This window comes from Balearica regulorum, chromosome 6, assembly GCF_011004875.1.
Source record: "Balearica regulorum gibbericeps isolate bBalReg1 chromosome 6, bBalReg1.pri, whole genome shotgun sequence".
NCBI lineage: Eukaryota > Metazoa > Chordata > Aves > Gruiformes > Gruidae > Balearica > Balearica regulorum.
In genome coordinates this window covers 31,896,373-31,915,711 of record NC_046189.1, presented here as the reverse complement: position 1 = coordinate 31,915,711, position 19,339 = coordinate 31,896,373, and the positions used below count along the sequence as shown (strand labels likewise).

General features: G+C 41.6%; 1 protein-coding gene across 7 annotated transcripts in view; it reads right to left on the bottom strand.

The window, feature by feature from the left end:
* The window catches only part of KALRN (kalirin RhoGEF kinase), a 515,104-nt gene that overhangs the window by 129,753 nt on the left and 366,012 nt on the right, over positions 1-19,339 (bottom strand). For all 7 annotated transcript variants that reach the window (XM_075757089.1, XM_075757095.1, XM_075757087.1 and 4 more), the window contains exons 27-33: positions 18,518-18,607; positions 14,192-14,284; positions 12,695-12,806; positions 10,749-10,939; positions 10,228-10,329; positions 9,384-9,526; positions 7,908-8,010 (exon numbers count right to left, since the gene is read on the bottom strand). In XM_075757089.1, coding sequence (XP_075613204.1) covers positions 7,908-8,010; positions 9,384-9,526; positions 10,228-10,329; positions 10,749-10,939; positions 12,695-12,806; positions 14,192-14,284; positions 18,518-18,607 — 834 coding nt within the window. The remainder of the gene's footprint in view (positions 1-7,907; positions 8,011-9,383; positions 9,527-10,227; positions 10,330-10,748; positions 10,940-12,694; positions 12,807-14,191; positions 14,285-18,517; positions 18,608-19,339) is intronic.

The window sequence follows — 19,339 nt, the reverse complement described above, 5'->3', positions numbered from 1 at the left end:
CTTATTCCTGTACACTTTAATATTACAGCAGGATCACATATTCTTCAGAAACGTCTTGTGATTGAGAGATACCACATTTACTGTCAATTGAGGTTACTCGTTGTATCAGCTAAGACAACCTTTAGCTGCATGCTCTGTGCCTGTGAGGGGAATGTGTTCGTCAGCACATTAGTACAGAATCTGAGTTTCACACTGCTTGCAGGAATAGAAAGGATACATTAAGTGGGCTGCCACAGAAATCACATTTAAGTACCTTTGCATGTCTCTGTTGACCCTTGGTATTCATAACTACAACGTTCTCAGGAGACCTTCAGCCTGAAGGAGTCCCATACGCTTGTTTTATCGTAGAGGGACTTGACTTATATTTTCAAATGTTACTGATTTACTTATTTTCCACCAAAAGATGCACTAGATTGAAATGATCTTAGAGTAAGACTGAAAGCACACTGAATCGGGATTCTTATTTCCTAAATAAAAAACTTAATCTATGAAAATCAATAATAAATGCTCTTTATGAAATGGATCACAACAGAATGGAAAACTTACAAAATAAGGCACTTTATAAAAGAAGTGAAGTGTACTTTTTCTGCCTTGGATGTAACTGCCAGTTATTCATGCAGGAAAACGCTGAAAAGAAATCTTTGAAGAACCTCTTTCCCTAGGACTGCACTTTCAGGGACTTTCAGTTGGATCTCTTCTCAGCATCTGATCACCCAGCTGAATCTGGATTCCTATCTGCAGTTATTTATAGCTGCAAATAAAAAGCTGGGAGAGGTGCTAAGAAAATATCTGCTGCTTCTGCACTGTTCTGGAAATAAACCTGTGAGTGCTGACCAGTTACCCTTCACAGACCACCAGAGGAATGGCTTTCCTTTAGGGACAGAATTGCATCCAAGCATTTTGAGAGCAGACGTCCCACTAAAGTTCAATAACACTTTCAGAAATCCCAGCTGAGATAATTAAGATGCATGGCAAATTTCATGCGTGCCTTTTATGAAGTTATTTCCCGGGAATATTACCCAATGAACAATATGATTTCTATTCCAATGGCCACTACAGATGTTCTGCATTTCCAGATATTGCACATTTCCAGATATTCATTCATTTTTGTTCATGAAATGAAACCACAGGCTGCTCCACAGTCAGCAAACTCTCCACAGGCAGGAACTCTCCATAGGCAGCTTGTTTGGTTTTTGGTTGGTTTGTGGTTTTTGTTGTTTTTTTTTTTTCTTCTTTTTTTGGGGGGGGTTGTTTTGTTTTGATTTTGGGGTGGTTTTTGTGGTTTTTTTTTTTTTCTTTCACACTGCACTAGGCACATTAGAAACAATTACATTGGGATTATTTTTTTTATATATATATATCTTAGAATTAAAAATCTGACACTATCCATATTACTTTTTAAAGTCTTCAGGTGAGAAAGAAAGAACTCCTTGCAAAGCTTGTGCCACCTTTTTTCTTTTGTTTTGGCTTCGCTGTATTTTCACAGCGATAAAGCCAGAGTTGTGTGAAACAGTCAAATCTCTGGGAAATTTCTTCCTGAAATTCAACTACCAGATAAAAAAAAAGGAGATCTTTGGTGAAATTCATCCACTGTCATCATCTCTCAGGTAGATATGGGGGGAATTGTGCAGGCATGCAATACAAGAAGAAATGGATAAAGCTCCACTACACAGTCAGAACTTTAGACAAAGTTCCTGAGGAATTACTATGAAGTTTGCAAGTGCTTGCAGCAAGTGTGATGTTTTAAAAGCAGCTGCTCATGTTTTACTTTGTTTTTCAAAAGAACATATACTCCTTTTCTAAGAAAGCTCTTTGAAACAAGACAGCCTGTCTTTAGTACTGCCTCCACCCACAGCTACAGCAAATACTTGCTGGCAACAACAGAAAACAAATGTCCCTACTCTCAGCAGCACTTGCACCCTTGACAGATCACTTCTCAGAAGTAAACCTCTTGATCGTCTCCTTGTTAGATTTAGAAATGGGTGCCGGAAAAGACAGATCACACATAATTCAAGCCAGGATTAAAACTGGCTGAAAACCAAGGCTGGTAAGAATTACATTTTCCCTTGTTATGAAATCTGGTTCCAATCCAGGGAAGACCAAAGTCCATTTTTTTCAAAGTTCTCAGAGTTAAAAAGGGCCAAAGGCCCCCAGAACTGTCCTGGGAGATTTGTGTTGTAGGCAGTGCCAATATTAATACCTGTGCTGAGGAGCTGGAGATCCTGTGCTACATGCATTATAAATCCAAGAAAAGAGCTGTCGGCTGACTCCACTTGCTGATCACAGGCAGGTAAATTCCTGTAAAGCTGCAAGTCATAGTGACCAGTGTATCCACACAAAAAAAGGCAATGTGAGACCTATCATCCAAGTCTCCAAAACAGAGATTAAGTTATACCAAGGCAGAGCACAGGCCTTGACTCTCTGAGCAAGGGACATTTTTAACTATTTGGATCACATCTGGGGTTCAGTTTTCTCTGAGTGCCTGTGCACCTTTGCACAACGAATCAAATAAGGCGTGTGTAGCACTTCAGTCCTGGGACGGCCTCGTTTGGAAATCTAAAGGTGTAATTTAAACCTTGTCTGTTTGAGTGTCTTATATATCACGCCAAGAGCCTCAAGTTTTTTTCTCCAGAAGTCTGAAAAATCTTGAATGGAGACCAGCAAGTACAGCCCTGCAATTCAAAAGCTGGAACATTTAATGATGCTGGCAGTACTGCATTCCTGGTAAGAAATACAGAAGCAAAGGGAAATTCCTTACTTATACTCAGGAAAGGGGGGGTGGGGGGGAAGTTCCACAGTAATATTACTGAGCATGAATGATTAGAAGGGCAAGTTCACGTCAAAGAAGGCATTGCCAGTAGAGATAATCTTATTTTATCAGCTTCAAGTGTCACTTCAATGACCTCAGTTTCACGGAGCCATTCACAGTAAAAAAAGATAGATTGTATATATGTATATATATATTTGTATATTTTCCCAAGGAAGAGTTGAATTTACAGGGGTCCCAGACAAGATTTAGAGCAAGAATTGAGAGGCAGTCTCACAAAGCCTAAGGAAATTTGAAGACACAACCATTAGAGAGATAGAGAGAGGTCAGCTCATGGCTGAACAATTCATTTCCTTGATAAGATAAACATTTTGCTACTACATGACAGTATCTTGAAAAGAATTAACAACCTATAGCTAGTGAGCACTCAAGAAGGCTAATTAAAGTGCCAAAATATTTTATGTCAGGATTTCCTTTGCTAGCTATCATGTTCTCCCTTTTCCACAGGTGAGGGCACTAATGCTCGGCAGCGTCCAAGCAATAGAAATATATCCTCTGGGGTCATAATTCACTCCTCTTTTCTTTATCATATCTTCACGGGAAAAATTCACTTAACAGCAGTCATTTTCTATTACATAAATTTAATTTTACTTGTGGTACCATAATTCATCAGTCACTGTAAGAGAGCAGCACTCCACACAACACGCTACTGAATTCTGGCACATCACTCACCTGGACAGGACCAGTGCAGAATAACCACAACAACACTGCCATAAATAAGACCAAATCAATCCTTTCCTTTGCCCTTTAGAAACTCATAGTTGCTGAATCGAATCTAATTTACTGAAAGTAAAATACATAGGTTGGAGGAAGAAATCTCTTCAAGTCAATTTTTTTTAATCAGCACATATTATCACTAGGCCATAGTTTAGGGAAATACTACCTATTTAGAAAAACATGCAGCATGTTGGTGCACAACTTTATGGAGTTCAAGCCCAAAATGATTAGTAGCCTCAGGGAAGAAAGTGGGGGATCAAGGCACTTCTCATATCTGTGTTACTTGGAAAGGAAACTTCCAAGGAACTGAGAATTATTCCTAATGAAGAATCCGAAGCTTTCAGACGCTTATTTCTGCTTCAGTAACAACATCACTAGGGAGAAAGCTATTTTGCCTCGAGTAGAAGACTTTCAAGAAAAGAGAATCCGCCCCCAGGTGACTTGTTCCAACAAGTCTTAATTCTAAAATCTTCCTTCTTATACCAATTACCTTCAATTAGAAAAATGATTATTTCCAGATTTTATATAATACCACCGATGTGGAAGAGGTCAAGATCTCAGTCTCATGACTGCTGAAAGATGAGCTGAGTCCAGTATCTAATGGAAAAGATAAAAGTATATCGTGTATATTTATTTTTAGAGAGTAAAAATTTTTTGGTTCACATTTCAGAGCTTTTTTCCCCATCCAAAAACAATAGGAGGAAATGAAAACTGCTCTCCTCAGCATTCTGCAAAAGCCAACACACAAAAAAGCCATTAGAAGATGGACCAGTATCGCCAGAAACAGCTGTTTCACAAGCCAGTAGATCAATGGGCTTAACAAATGAGAATGCCCTGCGTGCTAGCATTTTCTTTATGCAATTCCCCACTGCTTCGAATCCAAATATAAAGACTGAAATCCTGTCTGCCGTGAATTGAATAGGGCAAGGATTTCTCCCCCAGGAGAGGTTTTTGGATAGCATGCTGAAGAGGGCTTACTGTATAGAACAAAAGCCGTCTAGTTTGCCTTTTGGAAAAGGATGAAGAAATTTTGCATAGTCGGTTACCTAGGACCTGACTTGGATGCTCAATGGGAATTACACTTACTGTAGCAGTATTCATTATCTATCGATTCTTTAGCACTGCGTACAGTTCATGAACCCACTTTTTCCCTCTACATAATACTTTCCCAAATGACAATCTGAGTAATTCTTTTTCAGTGTATGAAATATTTTAGATTATAGATTGAATATAGAAAAAGTCATAGATTGCAAATGGAAAAAAAAATATTTTGTACATTCTGTCTTTTCTTTTACAAAGGTGCAGACCTACAGACCTTACTTGAAGCCTGTGTTTCTACTATACAGCATTTTATGAAAATGAAATGTTTGAGCCCAGGGATAATTGCTTTCTATATTTTTGAGAGAAAAGTCCAAGAAAATTAAAGATATTAAGGACTAAGATCCAGATTTAAGGAACTACTTAAACAGGTATTTAATTTAAAAGACGGTAATAGCAGTAATAGCAAGATTTAGGTAAAGGACAAAGTGTGTCAGCTAAATCTTTGAATTCTTTTGCCTTCAGAAAGCAATATCAACTCTTAAATGTTACTTGGGAATTGTTTCTGGCACTGAGTTAATACATAGATGGTCCCAGCGCAGGGTTCATCTGCTGCCATCCTGGCACACTGCTGGCACTGCATAGCTCTTTGCCTGCGTTTGTAACTGAGGCTGCTGTGAACAGCCAGAGTTTTTAAAGGTAGGAGCTCTTTCTCCTGGCTCCTCTGGATGGAGATCTCACTGGGGCACACAGAGGTCACCCATGGAGGCTAAAGCCGTCAAAAAGCTCAGCCTGAATTTGAGCTCCTTCGAATAACTCTGCTGACTAACGCTGAAGTTATATAGGTAGGGAAACCACTGTTTGCTGAACATATTACCTGTCGGTGCTGTTATCAGTACCACATGAGTTAATTATGTTACAGTGTCTACCAAGTGCTACCACCTGTGCCAAGAAACCTTAGCCAGGGAGCATGATATGGTACAGTCTTCCAATGCTGATAACTCAGTACTAGTCTATGTGAGAAGATAAATCTTCCCAGTCTAACATGATTCACTCAGACCATCCTAGAAGATAAGCACAACTACACACTGAAGGAAAAAGTCCCATTGCAGAGTTGGAGAATAAAATAACTTGGATTGACAGTGAATTGTTCCCATGTGGTGAAACATCGCCACTGCGAGTCTTGCGTCTTGTCCTTGCACAGCTTTGGGATCTGCTAACACAGAGTCCCCCCACAGCAGACGCTAACACGTGCTACGGGCTTTGTGCAAACAGCATCAGAACTGATGTCTGAACTGAGACTGAACGCAGGTGTGCCACCATGCCGCTTCAATGGGAAGTAAGACAAGTCAGCTCCATCTGTCATTAATTTGGGTAACATTGCATAGAAAAACTGAGAGAGAACTATAAAGCAATGCGGGGAGTTAATTTTCCTTGGAGCAAAGACACAGTAATGCAGCACTCAGGGGGCTAAATTCTCCACAGTAGTCTGGCATTAGCATCAGTGACAATAAGAAACCTGTTCAGCAGGAACTGCCTCTCTATCCAAGGATGATACACTAGTTGCCCAGATTCAACAAAACACATGTATATTTAAGCTTTAGCTGTACACTGGAATTTGTTTCTATTCATTAAATGTATATAAGGACATACGAACACACAGAGAGCCTTAAGTAAGCAAGTGAACCTACCCACCTTAAAAAAATAAAACCCCATGACACAACCCTAGAACTGATTTAGCCTTTTCCCAGTGGTAACAATTTTGGCGCTCAATTTATCTCATACACATTCGCCATTCAGTTCAAACAAGGTTTTTGGATAGAAACTCCTATAACCCTTTCCACTCTTGCATCCTTAAACCAACTGTTGCTATGATGGGCTGTCATTCAGGGTACAGCCTGATCGTTTCCTGTGCTGTCAGCACTATAGATCTTGTATGCAGCTACAGCATGCAACATGGAGCATCTTACGTAGACCTTGCATTTCTACCACAATTCATGCAACTGAGTCAATGGGCTTGGGGCAAACAAGCGAAGCTTATGCGAATGCTTAAAATTAAGCATGAGCTCAAGTACTCACTAAGTCAGGGCCTTTCTCAGGAATGATAAATGTGAAAAACATGGAAAAGCAGCACAAGTCCGTGTGGATTGAAGACATGAGAAAACACTTCTTTGACATCAGGCAAAGTATTTGCATACATTACAGTGGCCTTTGGATTGTGAGGATAAATGCTTTTTTAATGCACGCTACTGGTCAAAAAAAGCAAAAGCATGGGAACATGCCTTTAAGATAAATACAACAGGTGGTCTTACAAAAGTAATTTATTTGTAATTAACTCCTATTTCTGAGTCCAGCTTTCAAAATAACATCTGCACTGAACTTTACTTGTGAATATTACAACCATAAACTTGAATTCTGATTTTGTGAAGACACCCTTCTACCCTGTGTAACCGGCAGCATAATTAAAGCCCTGACAAATCCATAATCATTATGCAGAATTCATCCTTTTGCAAATTACACACAATTTCAAAACAACACATTAAGAGAATATGGTCATTCTCTCAGTGGATATGACAAACCCCCACAGTGTAGCTAAGATAAATTATTACTAACAGCCCATTTACTCGTACCGCCAACTGCTGATTCAGCTGAAGACCACAGTTGGAAGTATCAGGGTGACAAATTCAAGTCAGCCATCCTAGTGGAGCTGGGAATCAGCTGGACTCAGATCGTCTGATAAGTAAAATGACAAGTACATACGTGCCGACAGCGTGCAGCATTCCAACAGAATCTAGCGCGTCTCGGGGCCATCCATATGCTCCACCATATGTCCGCGAGGAGAGGGGTCCAGAATCACAGTCTCTGGAAAGGGTAGGTCTCCCAGGCTCTCAAAATACCAGCCAGGATCCCAATTTTGCTGAATTAATTGGTGTGTAAGCACCTGTATTCCCTCCAACAAACTACTGATTTTAGCTCAGAGGGCAAATATGGAACATAACCAACTGTTTGCTGATTCAGAAGCTGGCTCCCACAGAGCAAGTTCTACTAGGGAAGAAACGGTTGCTCTGGGCTGTGTTTCTTCAGAGCCAATTCAACCTCTGTATATTAACCACAAAGAAGTTGCAGCAATAGAGATGTTACCATGTAAAACAGTACTGACAAGCACCTAGAAACAGACTGGATTTTAATAGCCTAGCATAGGGGAATACAAGTTTCAACTCACTCAGTAGAAGACAGGTTGCTTTATTTTGCCTTCTATTCTGCTCTTCAGTTACATTTTTCCGGGAGCGATTAGCTGCAGTGTATTTTCACATTTCAGTCCTACCTTATCGCTGTCCACTGTGTTCTGTGATGTCCTGGATGCAATGGAAATGGTGTCAGGTTGACTGCTGCCATCTCCTTGGCTGTCTGCATCATCTACTCCATCTCTGCAAAAGACATAATAGGGAAACAACGACACTTACTTAACACACCACTTTGGAATGTGCACAACTTTATAGGTGGATTTGAGAAGTGCCGAGTCAGCGTGCCAGAGCTGGCTTTGTGCTAAAATTACCTCACTGATGCAACCCATGCTGCTATGTAGCTTGCAATTTAAAATGATGTCACCCTCAGCCATAGGGTTGGGATTAGCACATAATCACAACGTTAGTTGCTGGAAACAGGATGGCCATTGCCTGCATATTTACAGCACAGAAGACTCTGGTGTTCAGAAATATCTCTGTAATGAGGGTGTCAGGCAGAAATTTTCCTTCAATTAGATTTCTCCCTTAATCAAAACCATTCAGCCCAGGCTACCTGTGACACTGAAGGAAGGGGTATTTCTCTTGTCTCACAGGAACCACTTCTTCAGGAATTTAATACTAAGCCATAAAAATGATATCCACACAAACATAAATAAAGACAGTGTAGAGCTCTACAAGTCTACCTCTTTGAGTCTGCTAACAGAGGGTATTTTCTTCCCTTTTGCTGTATAGATATAGTTATCCTAAATTTTTAATGGTCTTTCAAAATAAACATTTAAATAATACAAAATACATATTTAAGGACAAAGAAAAAAAATTAAGATCCCCATTCTTTACTAGAAAACTCTTGAATTGGTTCACGTCCCCAGGAAGAAACAACTGGATTTCTGCCTTGCTACAGATGTCCTGGGTGACCTTGGTTACTCATGCTTTGGATGCCTCTATAACACAGCCTGAAGTAAGACAGTGATAAAACTTGATGAGGAAATGAAGACGCTCAAGTTACAGGTGGCTTTTGGAATGCCAGCACGACAGCAAAAGAACAATTCATTTTCTATAGTTTCTATTTAATCCAGGATTCAAAGAAGTTGACAAAAAAGTTTTAATATTACTTCATAGGCTGAAATGAGTTTGTATTTGATGATGAAACACAGATTCTCCGCCACAGAAATATATTATCATGACCAACTGTGATTTTCATCGTCAAACAATTGAAAAATGCCAAACTGGGAAAAAAAAAATCTGTTAATACTCAAACACGTAGAAGTAAATTCTACTTGGGAAAGAAACATAACCTTGGACTATCAAGAATTTTTACTGTTCATTTCTCTCCAATACTTTGGAGACTAAAATGAAAGACCTTTTTATGTATAGCATAGAAAAGCTTTCTTGCTACATCTGCCAAGACAACATATAATAAAACAAAGATGATCAAAACTGCTTTTGACTACAGTAAGAAAAAGTAAGTGAATCCAGTCAAAAGCCCACAGACACTACACTGCTGTTGGTCAAGAAAACACTAGTGATTTCAGGTTGTATGGAATGACTGAGGTTACCTTCTACTGTTGTTTCGCTGCTTTGCTGGTGTCTTGGGGAGCTGAATTGGCTCTTTCAGAGCTCCTTTCAGGTGGATAATCCTTTCTTGAATGACTTCCCGGATATTTTTGATCCATTCCTGTTTTGTTTCAATACTGGATGCCTAAAGTTCCACAAGGCAGAAAGACAGACATGTTATCATATTCCCAGCATGTCACCTCCTATGCAGAAGAATCGTGGTTGGCTGATGAAAATGCATGATTAACTGTTTCTCCTCTCTGCTGTATTGTTTTAGCTGCTGGAGTACCTGGTAACCCCAGGAGAACTGAGGTATTTTTACCAGACCTACTTGGCAAGCAACAGTAAAGCAGCTAAGCTCTGGATAAATATATTTAATGCTAGCAATACGGCATGCTCTGTGGAGGGGAAATAGGTCATCAGTGCACAGCTGGGATTTCCTCAGACAAAATAACTAGAACATGAATTCATTAGAAACTGACTTGACAGAAAAGGCTGTCATCTCTGGAGGTTTGAGGAATAGGTTGATTGTCGATAAGCCCAGTGGCAAAGGACTAAGAGAATCACACCTCCCAGCCAAACACCCTGAGACATGCCCTGTGTCAGTCTGCAGCTGCTCAACCCAGGCTGCAAGAGGAGATGCAATTTCAGCAAGGCTGCACAAGTGCACTGTCTTGATTTTACTGAGGCCTTACAGCTGAATTGCTCCTGATGCAGGGATGATCCTGCTGACAGACATGGAAGCCATGCGAATACAAGGAGGGAAGACACTGACCTTTCATTTAGTGCTCCCAAGGCCTCAACTAGTAGCTCTAAAGGCAAAGAAAACAAGCAGAAAAGACTTACTTTCAGCACTGTTTTATTGTCTGAGGATGGTGTTCGTCCAGACCACAAAGCAAATTTACAGGGATCTCCTTCAACATGTTCCGTCACACCCAGTTCTGAGGTCTAGTGTGGAGGAGAGATAGATGATGAGAGATTTCATATATATGAAGCCTCATGAGTCTAGAAAACTTTACATTTGTATGGAGAAGTGGGGAGGCAAGGACAGATAGGGGAGTGAGATCTTGTCTCTGCTTTGCTACACACAGATAAACAGAAAACCACCAGGGTATGGCAAGGAAGTGAATGGCTTGAGTGATCCTCCTTGTTTTTCCCACCCACTCTTCACATCTCACTGTCTTAAACCTCTCCAGACTCACTGCAAGCTTGGCTTCCAGGTGAGCCCCGCAGGGCCCAGAGCCAGCCCCTCCAGGTGGCATGAGTATCCCCAACCCAGCATGCGGACATGCGAGCCATCCCCCAAACTCCAGCTCTACGTACAAGAAACACAACACCCAGAATATTTTCTTTGCAGCCACACCCACCAGTAACTTGTTCTTGTAAACATATTTCGTGTGTCCTGAAGAATCTTTGATCTCTTTGCTAAACACCAAAGAGATTTCAAAGAGAAACAAATGCCTCTCACGGCCTTTTCGAATGAGAGACTTGGGATCCCACACTTGGAAGGAATCCTGAAGAATCAGCTCTCCTTGGACATCCAGGTTCTCATCAAACCCTAAAACCAGAAAATACATTGGTTTGTATTTGTTCTTTGGACCAGTAATGCCCAGAAACACCAGAGCAGTAAGGACTTGAAAAGAAAGGTCTTTCTCCTTTTTTATGCATAGTCTGAAAGGACATTAATGGGCATACATTGCCCCAGTGATATTTTTTTTTTCCTACTGCAACAATATATTTATTTCACCAGAGGCAAATATGTCAGATGTGCTAAATGAGACTGCTGCTAAAGTGTAGTAGTAATTACTTAAAGATAAATATTATAAAGGTTTCAGTGGTGGTTACTGTACACAGAACTGCAATGCAAGGAATCTTATGCAGGTCAAGCAAATTCAGAGAAACATAACGTGTGGTGGCTGGGAGTGCCCCACCATACCCTGATGCCTTCAAGCATGCTAACCCAACCTCCAAGGGCCCATGAGCCCACAGCAGTGGCATGGGGGAGCTATATCTATGAGACCAAATTGGTACTGTGTCTGAAACAAGCTTTCCAGGAGGAGTTTCTCATCTTCCAAGCTGCAGGTGAAAAACCTTCACATGGCTGAGAATCACAGGACTCCCTCCACATAACTGGGAGGCTTGAGGGAAAAGGAAGTCCCTGGTGCAAGGTGCCTTCCAAGCTGCTGTCTCAGCAGCTCCTGCCTCAGCAGCTTGTGGGTCACACCTCTCCAGGGCTGGGGACTGCTCCTCCACCAGCCCAGCCTGCTGTTACTCATGCCAGACAGCCCTGGGAGAGCAGCAAGCAGCCCTGGTCCCTGCTCCAGCTATTCAGGAATAATGTTTTATTCAGAAGACAACTGCCCAAGTGCTTGTCTAGCCTAACAAAGTCATCTCTGCTGCTTTATTATTGCATGGTGCTGGCCATCTCATGGGGACAGATTACCCAGACATTATTTTGGGAAACCTTGCTTTTCATCAGACACAGCAGTTAAAACCATCTTTATTGTGTTTCTACTTATGCTGGGTCAGTTTGCCCCCCTGCAATTTTAATCACTTGGGTTTAATGTGCTGCTTAGCTACTGGCACGATTCCCTTTTCTTGCCTGTTTTAGTACTCTTTTTGTTTCCTAGTTCTGACTCAAGCCAGGCTGGAAATTATTTTCCCAGGCCAAGAAAATGTTTGAAAGACAATAAAGCATCTCTGTCCAGAATAAAATTTTTAAATTTTACAAATACTCCACACATCAAAAAGCCAATAAAAGACTTTGGGGCAATCAAAATATTATTTTCTGTAAGTTTGAAATACTTTTTAATAACACTTTTTTCTTTTTTTTAATCTTTGGGATAATTATACTAACATTTTGAAACACAAGCTGTTTTGACATGGAAAACCAGAACTTTTTTTTTTTAATGTTGAGACAGTATTTAGAAATGCTTTCATACAATAATTGTTACAGCTGCCAGCAGCTAAACTGATACTGTTTCAGGAAGGGGGGGTTTTGTTTCATTAAGAGTGTTTTAACCAAATATATACATACATTGTATATGTATACACACACATATATATGTACCTAAACACATATAAATACATATATACACACACATAAGATATAACTAAATAAAACCCCAAAACTTCCCAGCCAGCTTTATTCTTCCAAAACTTTTGGAGAAATATCAAAAGGGAGCTAGGAAGTATTATGATCAATCAACAGTATTGCTACAGTCAACCTGTACTAACTTTCTACACAAGTTACAAGAAGGCTTCGTTTATCAACGGGTCCCTCCCCAGCCCCGACCTCCTGCCCATCTGCTACCTTCCAGCATGCTGACGTGCATTGCGTCGTTGGCCTTCTTTGGGACACTGAGCATCACTTCCAGGCCATCCTTGAGTTCTCCTTTGCCCTCCTCGCAGCAGGTTAGCAGTTCCTAAGAAGCAATGCAGAACATGTATAAACAAACTCTGACCAACATGCTGGCTTTATACCCCATTGCGTTACTTGCTACATGCAACCACTTCACTAACAGTGACGGGAGAAAGCTGAACTGCATCTAAACGCGCTGTGGACGCTCACAGAGAGTGGGGATCAAAGGGGAATGACTATAAAGCAAGACCAAACAAGGTGCTCCTGAGTGAGAGCATGCACTCAGAAGATTTCTGAAGACTTATGCCCATGTAGCAGACATCAGTCAGCCCGGCTGCGCCAGCTGGGTTGCAGGGACCCCTGCCTGCTCCCGCAGTGCTGGTGAGTACCACGGTGCAGGCAGGGCTGGCAGCGGGCTCTGCCCAGGGCGGGGAGGTCCCTTCAGGAAAGATTCGCCTGAGGAGGAGGTCAAAGGGGTAATGCCTGAAGGGGTGTTTTAGCCTTTCCTTTAGCAGACCGTTTGTGCAGTGCAGGCTCGCTGTCCCACAGCACTCACAAGACTATGGTAAACCTGTGTGTTGTTTTAGTAAACTGGCACAAAGCACAGATTTGTCACCCCATTGAATGGGCTCAGTAAGTACCTTCCTAGTACAGCATACCACTCCTTTGGTATATACACAGGAAGCTTCAAAGAGATGCAAGCATTATATCTGGTCCTAGCTTTTCAAAGTCAGAATCTCTCTCTTCCCTTATGCCCCAGATGTTTTTTCTTCTCTGCTTTACTACTTTGAAGTGAACAGTGGCTGATTAAGTTAGATCTAAAATTCACCTACTCACAAGATACTGCAAAAACCTGTAACCAATTTACAACAAACTAATAAAGGTTGTTGTTTTGGTTTGTTTTTTTTTTTTTTAATGGGCAATGTTAATGTTTGACTTGGAAGTCCTTTGCTTTGCATGTGAAGCTTTTCCTTGTTTTTCAAACACAAAAGTGTCAGCTCCCAAACAGAATCTAATGTCAGTGAAAGAATCTCAGTTAAAAGTCAATGAAATTTCCCAAAGTTCATTACTGCTGTCATTAAAGCTCTGAATTAAATTATTACATGTCACAAACAGCAAGAAGGAAAGTAAACAGTTCTGTCATCTCTTCAATTTCCCTTTCCCAGTTCTCGCTTTTTATGGTTAAGCTACTTAACTCAGTCGAAATGGGTGACCGGGTTTTTACTGGGTTTTTTTTTTTCCCCTTTCTGTGAGTCTTTTCCTTTAAAACACCCAACCTGATTTCACACTTTGTTGCAATGCTCAGACCTGGGAAGTAGGAGTGGCAGCTCAGCAGTAGCTGCTTACAGGTCATGAACAGCTGATGAAGCAGCAACCTTAAGAGTAAGTTAACTCATCACATCTAGGAACTGCTCAGCATGAACTGATTAGGGCAGCTCACTAAGGTACCTTCAGTAGGAGTTGGTATTTTGTGATCCTCTGGACAGGCTTGATTAAATAAGAAGAGATAGAGTTGGCCAGACCGTGTCTTTGCTGAATTTCCTAGAAGAGATAAAACCAGCAGTCAGTCAGGAAAAACTATTAACCCCCTGCCAGACAGAACCACCCATAACTAATTTTAGCTCTGGATCTCTGCATTTCTTTGTTTAGTTTTTTAACTCTCTCTAAGCTCACATGCAAATAACTGTGGTTTCAGAGAGATTGGCAATAAAGTGCAGAGTCCCCCTAAGGCCACTTAAACTGCAGGGGCCCTATGCAAGTCAGGCTAAGGCTATGTTGAGTAAACTACACAGGCTTTGACTCAAATATGACTTATCTGTCACGTCAACTGGTTTCTCCTAGCTACAAAGGCTGAAAGCAGAGTCTTAGCATTCAATTAAAATGGAGTGACATTAAATTAAATTGCACGCGTAGGGTGTAATTTAGCTGTCTAAACATAAGTGTCTAGTACCATTTGAGAGCCCTGGGGTAGCTGAAATACCCACATGGGAGCAACAGGCCTGACACAGCCCTGACAGATCTGTGCTGCTCTGAGGTGGCATCTGGGAGACACTGCAGATGGGCACCTGGTGAGGTCTGCAAAGCGCCCAGCTGCCTCCCTCCAGCTAGTTCCAGTGGGAGTTAGGAGCTCTGGAAATCCTAATGCACATATTTAGCCATCTAAAAGACTTCAAACTCATGCCCTACAGGGGCAGGTTCTCTGCTGAAATAGAACAGGTTGGAATTCCTCCTGTCTCTGCCAGGCCCTGGGCGTGCCTCCTGGCCATCAGGAAATCCTCCGTTTCTAAGGGAGAAGATGGGGAGGGAGAATGGGACTTATCTCCAGCTCCTGGAGGGTAAATTTGAAGGGAAGAAGTTACAAGATGAAGGGGGAAGAGCTGCCAAGAACAGAGATTTTCTTTCTGTATACAGTTTGATTTTCTGCTGAGTACTAGGGAGGTTACAAGCTTTTTTAGCTCCAGTGTTTATCCTTATGCTGGGATGCAAAAATAGCCACTTTTCACACAATGTGCCAACAGATTTTTATTTTTTTTTTTACTAGGCAAGTTTGTTTTAGAAAATAATTTCTCTGGTGCCATGAACAAGACCCAAAAGGGAAGGGAGTCATTGTGGGGGTTAATGGAGTTTGCATGAAGCTGAGTCACGGCTGGCTCCAAACAGGGACAGTGTCTGCCGAGCACATGGCTGAGACTCAATTAGTAACTGCAGGAGCCAGCAAGACCTCGGCCATGTCTGTGAACTTCCTGGAGCTGGCTAAATACACTTGTTTTTGTAGGATCCAAGTAATCAGTTTAGCGCTATTCCTTCCTCCCAGCTCTCTGAATAGCAGAGCATGCTCCCAGCAAGGTGCCTCCCCTTCAAGCATCCCTTGCTCTGCCAGGATGCTCCCCGGTCAGACTGTGCAGAGACAGAGTGGGTTGGTGGAGTGACAGCTGTCCCTGCTGCACAGGAACCCGCAGCAGGGAAGCAATAGCACTGCTACATGGCAATCGGACAAATACACTGCTGGAAAGGGACCTTCTCCCTGCAGCTCCTCTCTCTGGTGCCTGAAGTGTTGGAGTAAGATGGCAGCCTGCTGGAGCATATCTTGGGTTGACTTTGTAACAACTGGAGAGGTCTGAACTTGCTGTGGGTGGAGGTGGAAATTGGAGAGGTCTGTGCAGGGTATAGCATGGTAGTGCTTTCTGAAGCAGAGAGATATCTGAGCTAGCTTTTGAAGCAGCTGGCAGGTTTCAGAAGCAAGCTAGCCACCAGGCTCTGCGCTCTCTACTTTGCTCTGCTTCTTGTTTTAAGCAAGCTTGGATCACGTTATAGTGAACCATGGCTCACCATTAGACACAAATATAGTTATTTCTTGGGTGGAAATGTGTCCCAAGGGCCTGGAAGAAATGGAGGTATCTGACAGGCACCATGTGCTGGCAGTTGTGTTGCACACCAGGTGAGCAGCAGAACAGGATCAATGTGTAGGCTTACATGCAATGACAGAATCCCAGAAAAACATCAAAAATATCCTCTGCGTAGGCCAGCACAGGACACTCAGAGGTTCTTGGATGGACAACATGGAGACAGGAATACTTCAATACAATTTCATACCATAAGAATTGCTGAATTTACCATGAAGCAGTGATAAAGTACCCAGATTTTGTATCAAATGTCTGAAGAGATTCACAAATTAAGGTAAGTCATCTAATTGTGTACAGTTGTTTAGTAGGAGGACAAACTGCCTTCTGAACTGAGTGTACAGACCAATGGCTTGCTGAGTAGATTCAGCACTAAAGATCTCATGAAACATTTAGGTTTTGTGATGCGTGACACAAATCTTTTGCAGGCAATTTCAGAAAAAAATATTATTAAGGAGAAACTGAGACCCTACTTGTGCCCCTGCCCATTTCTTAAAGGACACTCTAGCTCAGCAGAGACACTGTCCAAGAACCATCATCCATGCAGAAACATGATGCTCTACAATGCTACCAAAGTCAATAAGCTTTACCGTGTTCCACTCTGTAAATGCTGGTCATGCAAATTAAAGATGCCCTGTGGCTTCTTGAATATAACTACTGATGTTTTCCAAGATTTAAAGGAAAAAAAATATTCAAAATAGCAGAAGCATATAGATGACTGAACCAAAGTCTGCCTTTGTTATCTGAGCTTTGGTCCTCAGGACAAATGCTAAAATCAATTCTATCCCCTCAATAATATGCTGATTTCCACCAGTTGAAGCCCTTGCAATGACACCTGAAGCTACAAATTTTCCATGGACTTGAAGGGTTCAGACAGATTACTGGAACTACTTGTTTTCCTCTCAAAGGTGGCTTTCTATGACAGTTTATGCAATTTAAGGGCTTGTACAATTGTGATCTTTGAGCAGGCTTCTTACTAAGGAGTGTTATTCTAGATAACTCACTCTCGTCATCAGGGTGTTTTGGGAAATTCCAGGTTCTTCCTGGAAGAAGAGAACCAGCCCTTTCTCCCATATTCCTTGGGCCAGACTGTCCCCTGTCCTGCCACTTAACCACTGCCACTCCAAAATCAAGAAGGATCTACAAATACTTTGCACTACCTTAGTCAGACTGAATGACTCCTGGAGGATTTTTTGGGGGGGGTTAGCCAGCTTTCTCTTTTTGCACAGGCATCACTGGGTAGCCCAGCACAATTCCCACCAATGGAAGGAAAACATCTACCCTTGCAAAACAGCAGATGCTGACACATGAATATTCTCTATTAAGCAACTTCAGGCAGGTTTCTAGCCCATATACAGACCTGGAGTGGAAAAGCTTAGCAGAACAAACGCTTTTAACCTGTGCGAACCACACTGATAGACATCTAAGGTGGCTCAAACCCTCCCCGAGTCACCAACCAGTACAAACCATTCAACAGGCTCAAGCGCCACCTCCTGGAAAATCCCTTTTAGTTCAATTCTACTTTTAGACCATTTGGCACAGCAAGGCAAAAACAAGGCAAAAGAAAAAGGTGTTCATGACTTTTCTTTTGGCTCATGTGAGATTTTCAGTGTTGAATTTAATTGAAATGCTATAACCATTGGCACATACGAAACCCAGAGGAGCTGATTCATGTCAGGCAGGTTGGATCCAGCTGAGTGGTTACATTTGTAAAAAGATTTTCAGTGCTTTGGAAAAGAGGTCTTAGCATTTTTCTTCAGAAAGACAACTAATTAAAGCTATAAGCTAGCAGATAAGCATGAAAAAATGGATGAGGTTCTGAAAATCAGAGGGAAAGCTTAGTTTAAAAGTACTCAAAAACTCTAAAGATTTTTCTCAGCCTACAAAATCGGGTTTGGAGCCTGCACATGTTTATCACCAGGTGTAGTGCTTGTAAGGGAAATAGTCTAATTGCAGTCAATGGAGTCCCTTACCAGCATGATGAAGCAAATGTTTAATAGGGTGGGTAAAATTCGCAGGAGGACAGGATCTTGTTTTGGACTTAGGGATTTCAGGTCATAAAATATAATGGGATCTGCTTTTCATTTTACCTAGAAGTAGAGAGTACATCTAAACCAGATCTTTAGAAAGGATTGGGTCTGAAAAATGCACGAAGGTTCCCATAAGAATATGTGTCTCCATTAAAAATGACCTGCCACACCGATGAAGATCACACATCACATCACAGCCTATCAGTTTTCACAGCATGTGATATCTGCAGTGGAATGAAAAACCCAAATGCCAAAGCACAGAAAGGAACCCGTTGCTCAGATGTAAAGAGAAGGTGTTTCAACTGCACTATGCGTGCTGAAGGAAAATGGCAATGGATGCTTACATCAAAGAAAGTCCCTGCATGTTCCAGGATGAGCTGGCTGGAGTCAGGCTTGTTTTTGCAGTAGGTGACATACATCTGAAATTTATCTGCCTGTGAAAACAAACATCAAGGGAAAAGCAAGATAAGCTATTTCTCTGCTTGCACAGTCTTTCATTAAGGCTTACCAGGATAAATACAGGTGATAAATCCCCACCTCTCAAAGCAACATAAGAATCGCAAATTAAGAACAGAAGACTTACAGAGAATTCATACCTTACCTGAGCAGTTCTGAGGGGAATGAGGTGCACCGTGTAACAGCTATGGGAGGCTTTCTTTAACAAGTGTTACAGAGGGAAGGCCTAAAACTTTAATCCAGCTATAAAACAATTTCTAAGAGCTCTAATGACGTTACACAGATTGTATCCAAACGTCTGCAGGTCTTGAAACCCAGTCATGAAATGCTGGGTCTATCACCTACTTGCAGATACAGCCAGTGTAGAAACTCTGGGCAAAAGATTCCACTTAAACTGGCTCGAGCCAACATTTTTTACTTGAGATTGGCTCAGATTTGTGACGCCTGGCCCAAATTTGCTTTTCCTGCCTTGATTCAGACTTTAATGGCTCAAAACTTTATGTTGTGCTATTTCATGTTCCTAATGTGCCTTGCATTTCATTTCCTAATTCATTTAAGAGGAAATTAAAAGCATGTCTGCGCTCCTGCCTTAGAGCAGTTTCGTTTTACTGAACTCTGGTCTCTGCGAGAGGTAGGCAAACAGAAGAGGAGGATGGCCTCCTTTTATTACTGTTGCATTTTTTTTATACCAGGTATCAAAATAACATGAC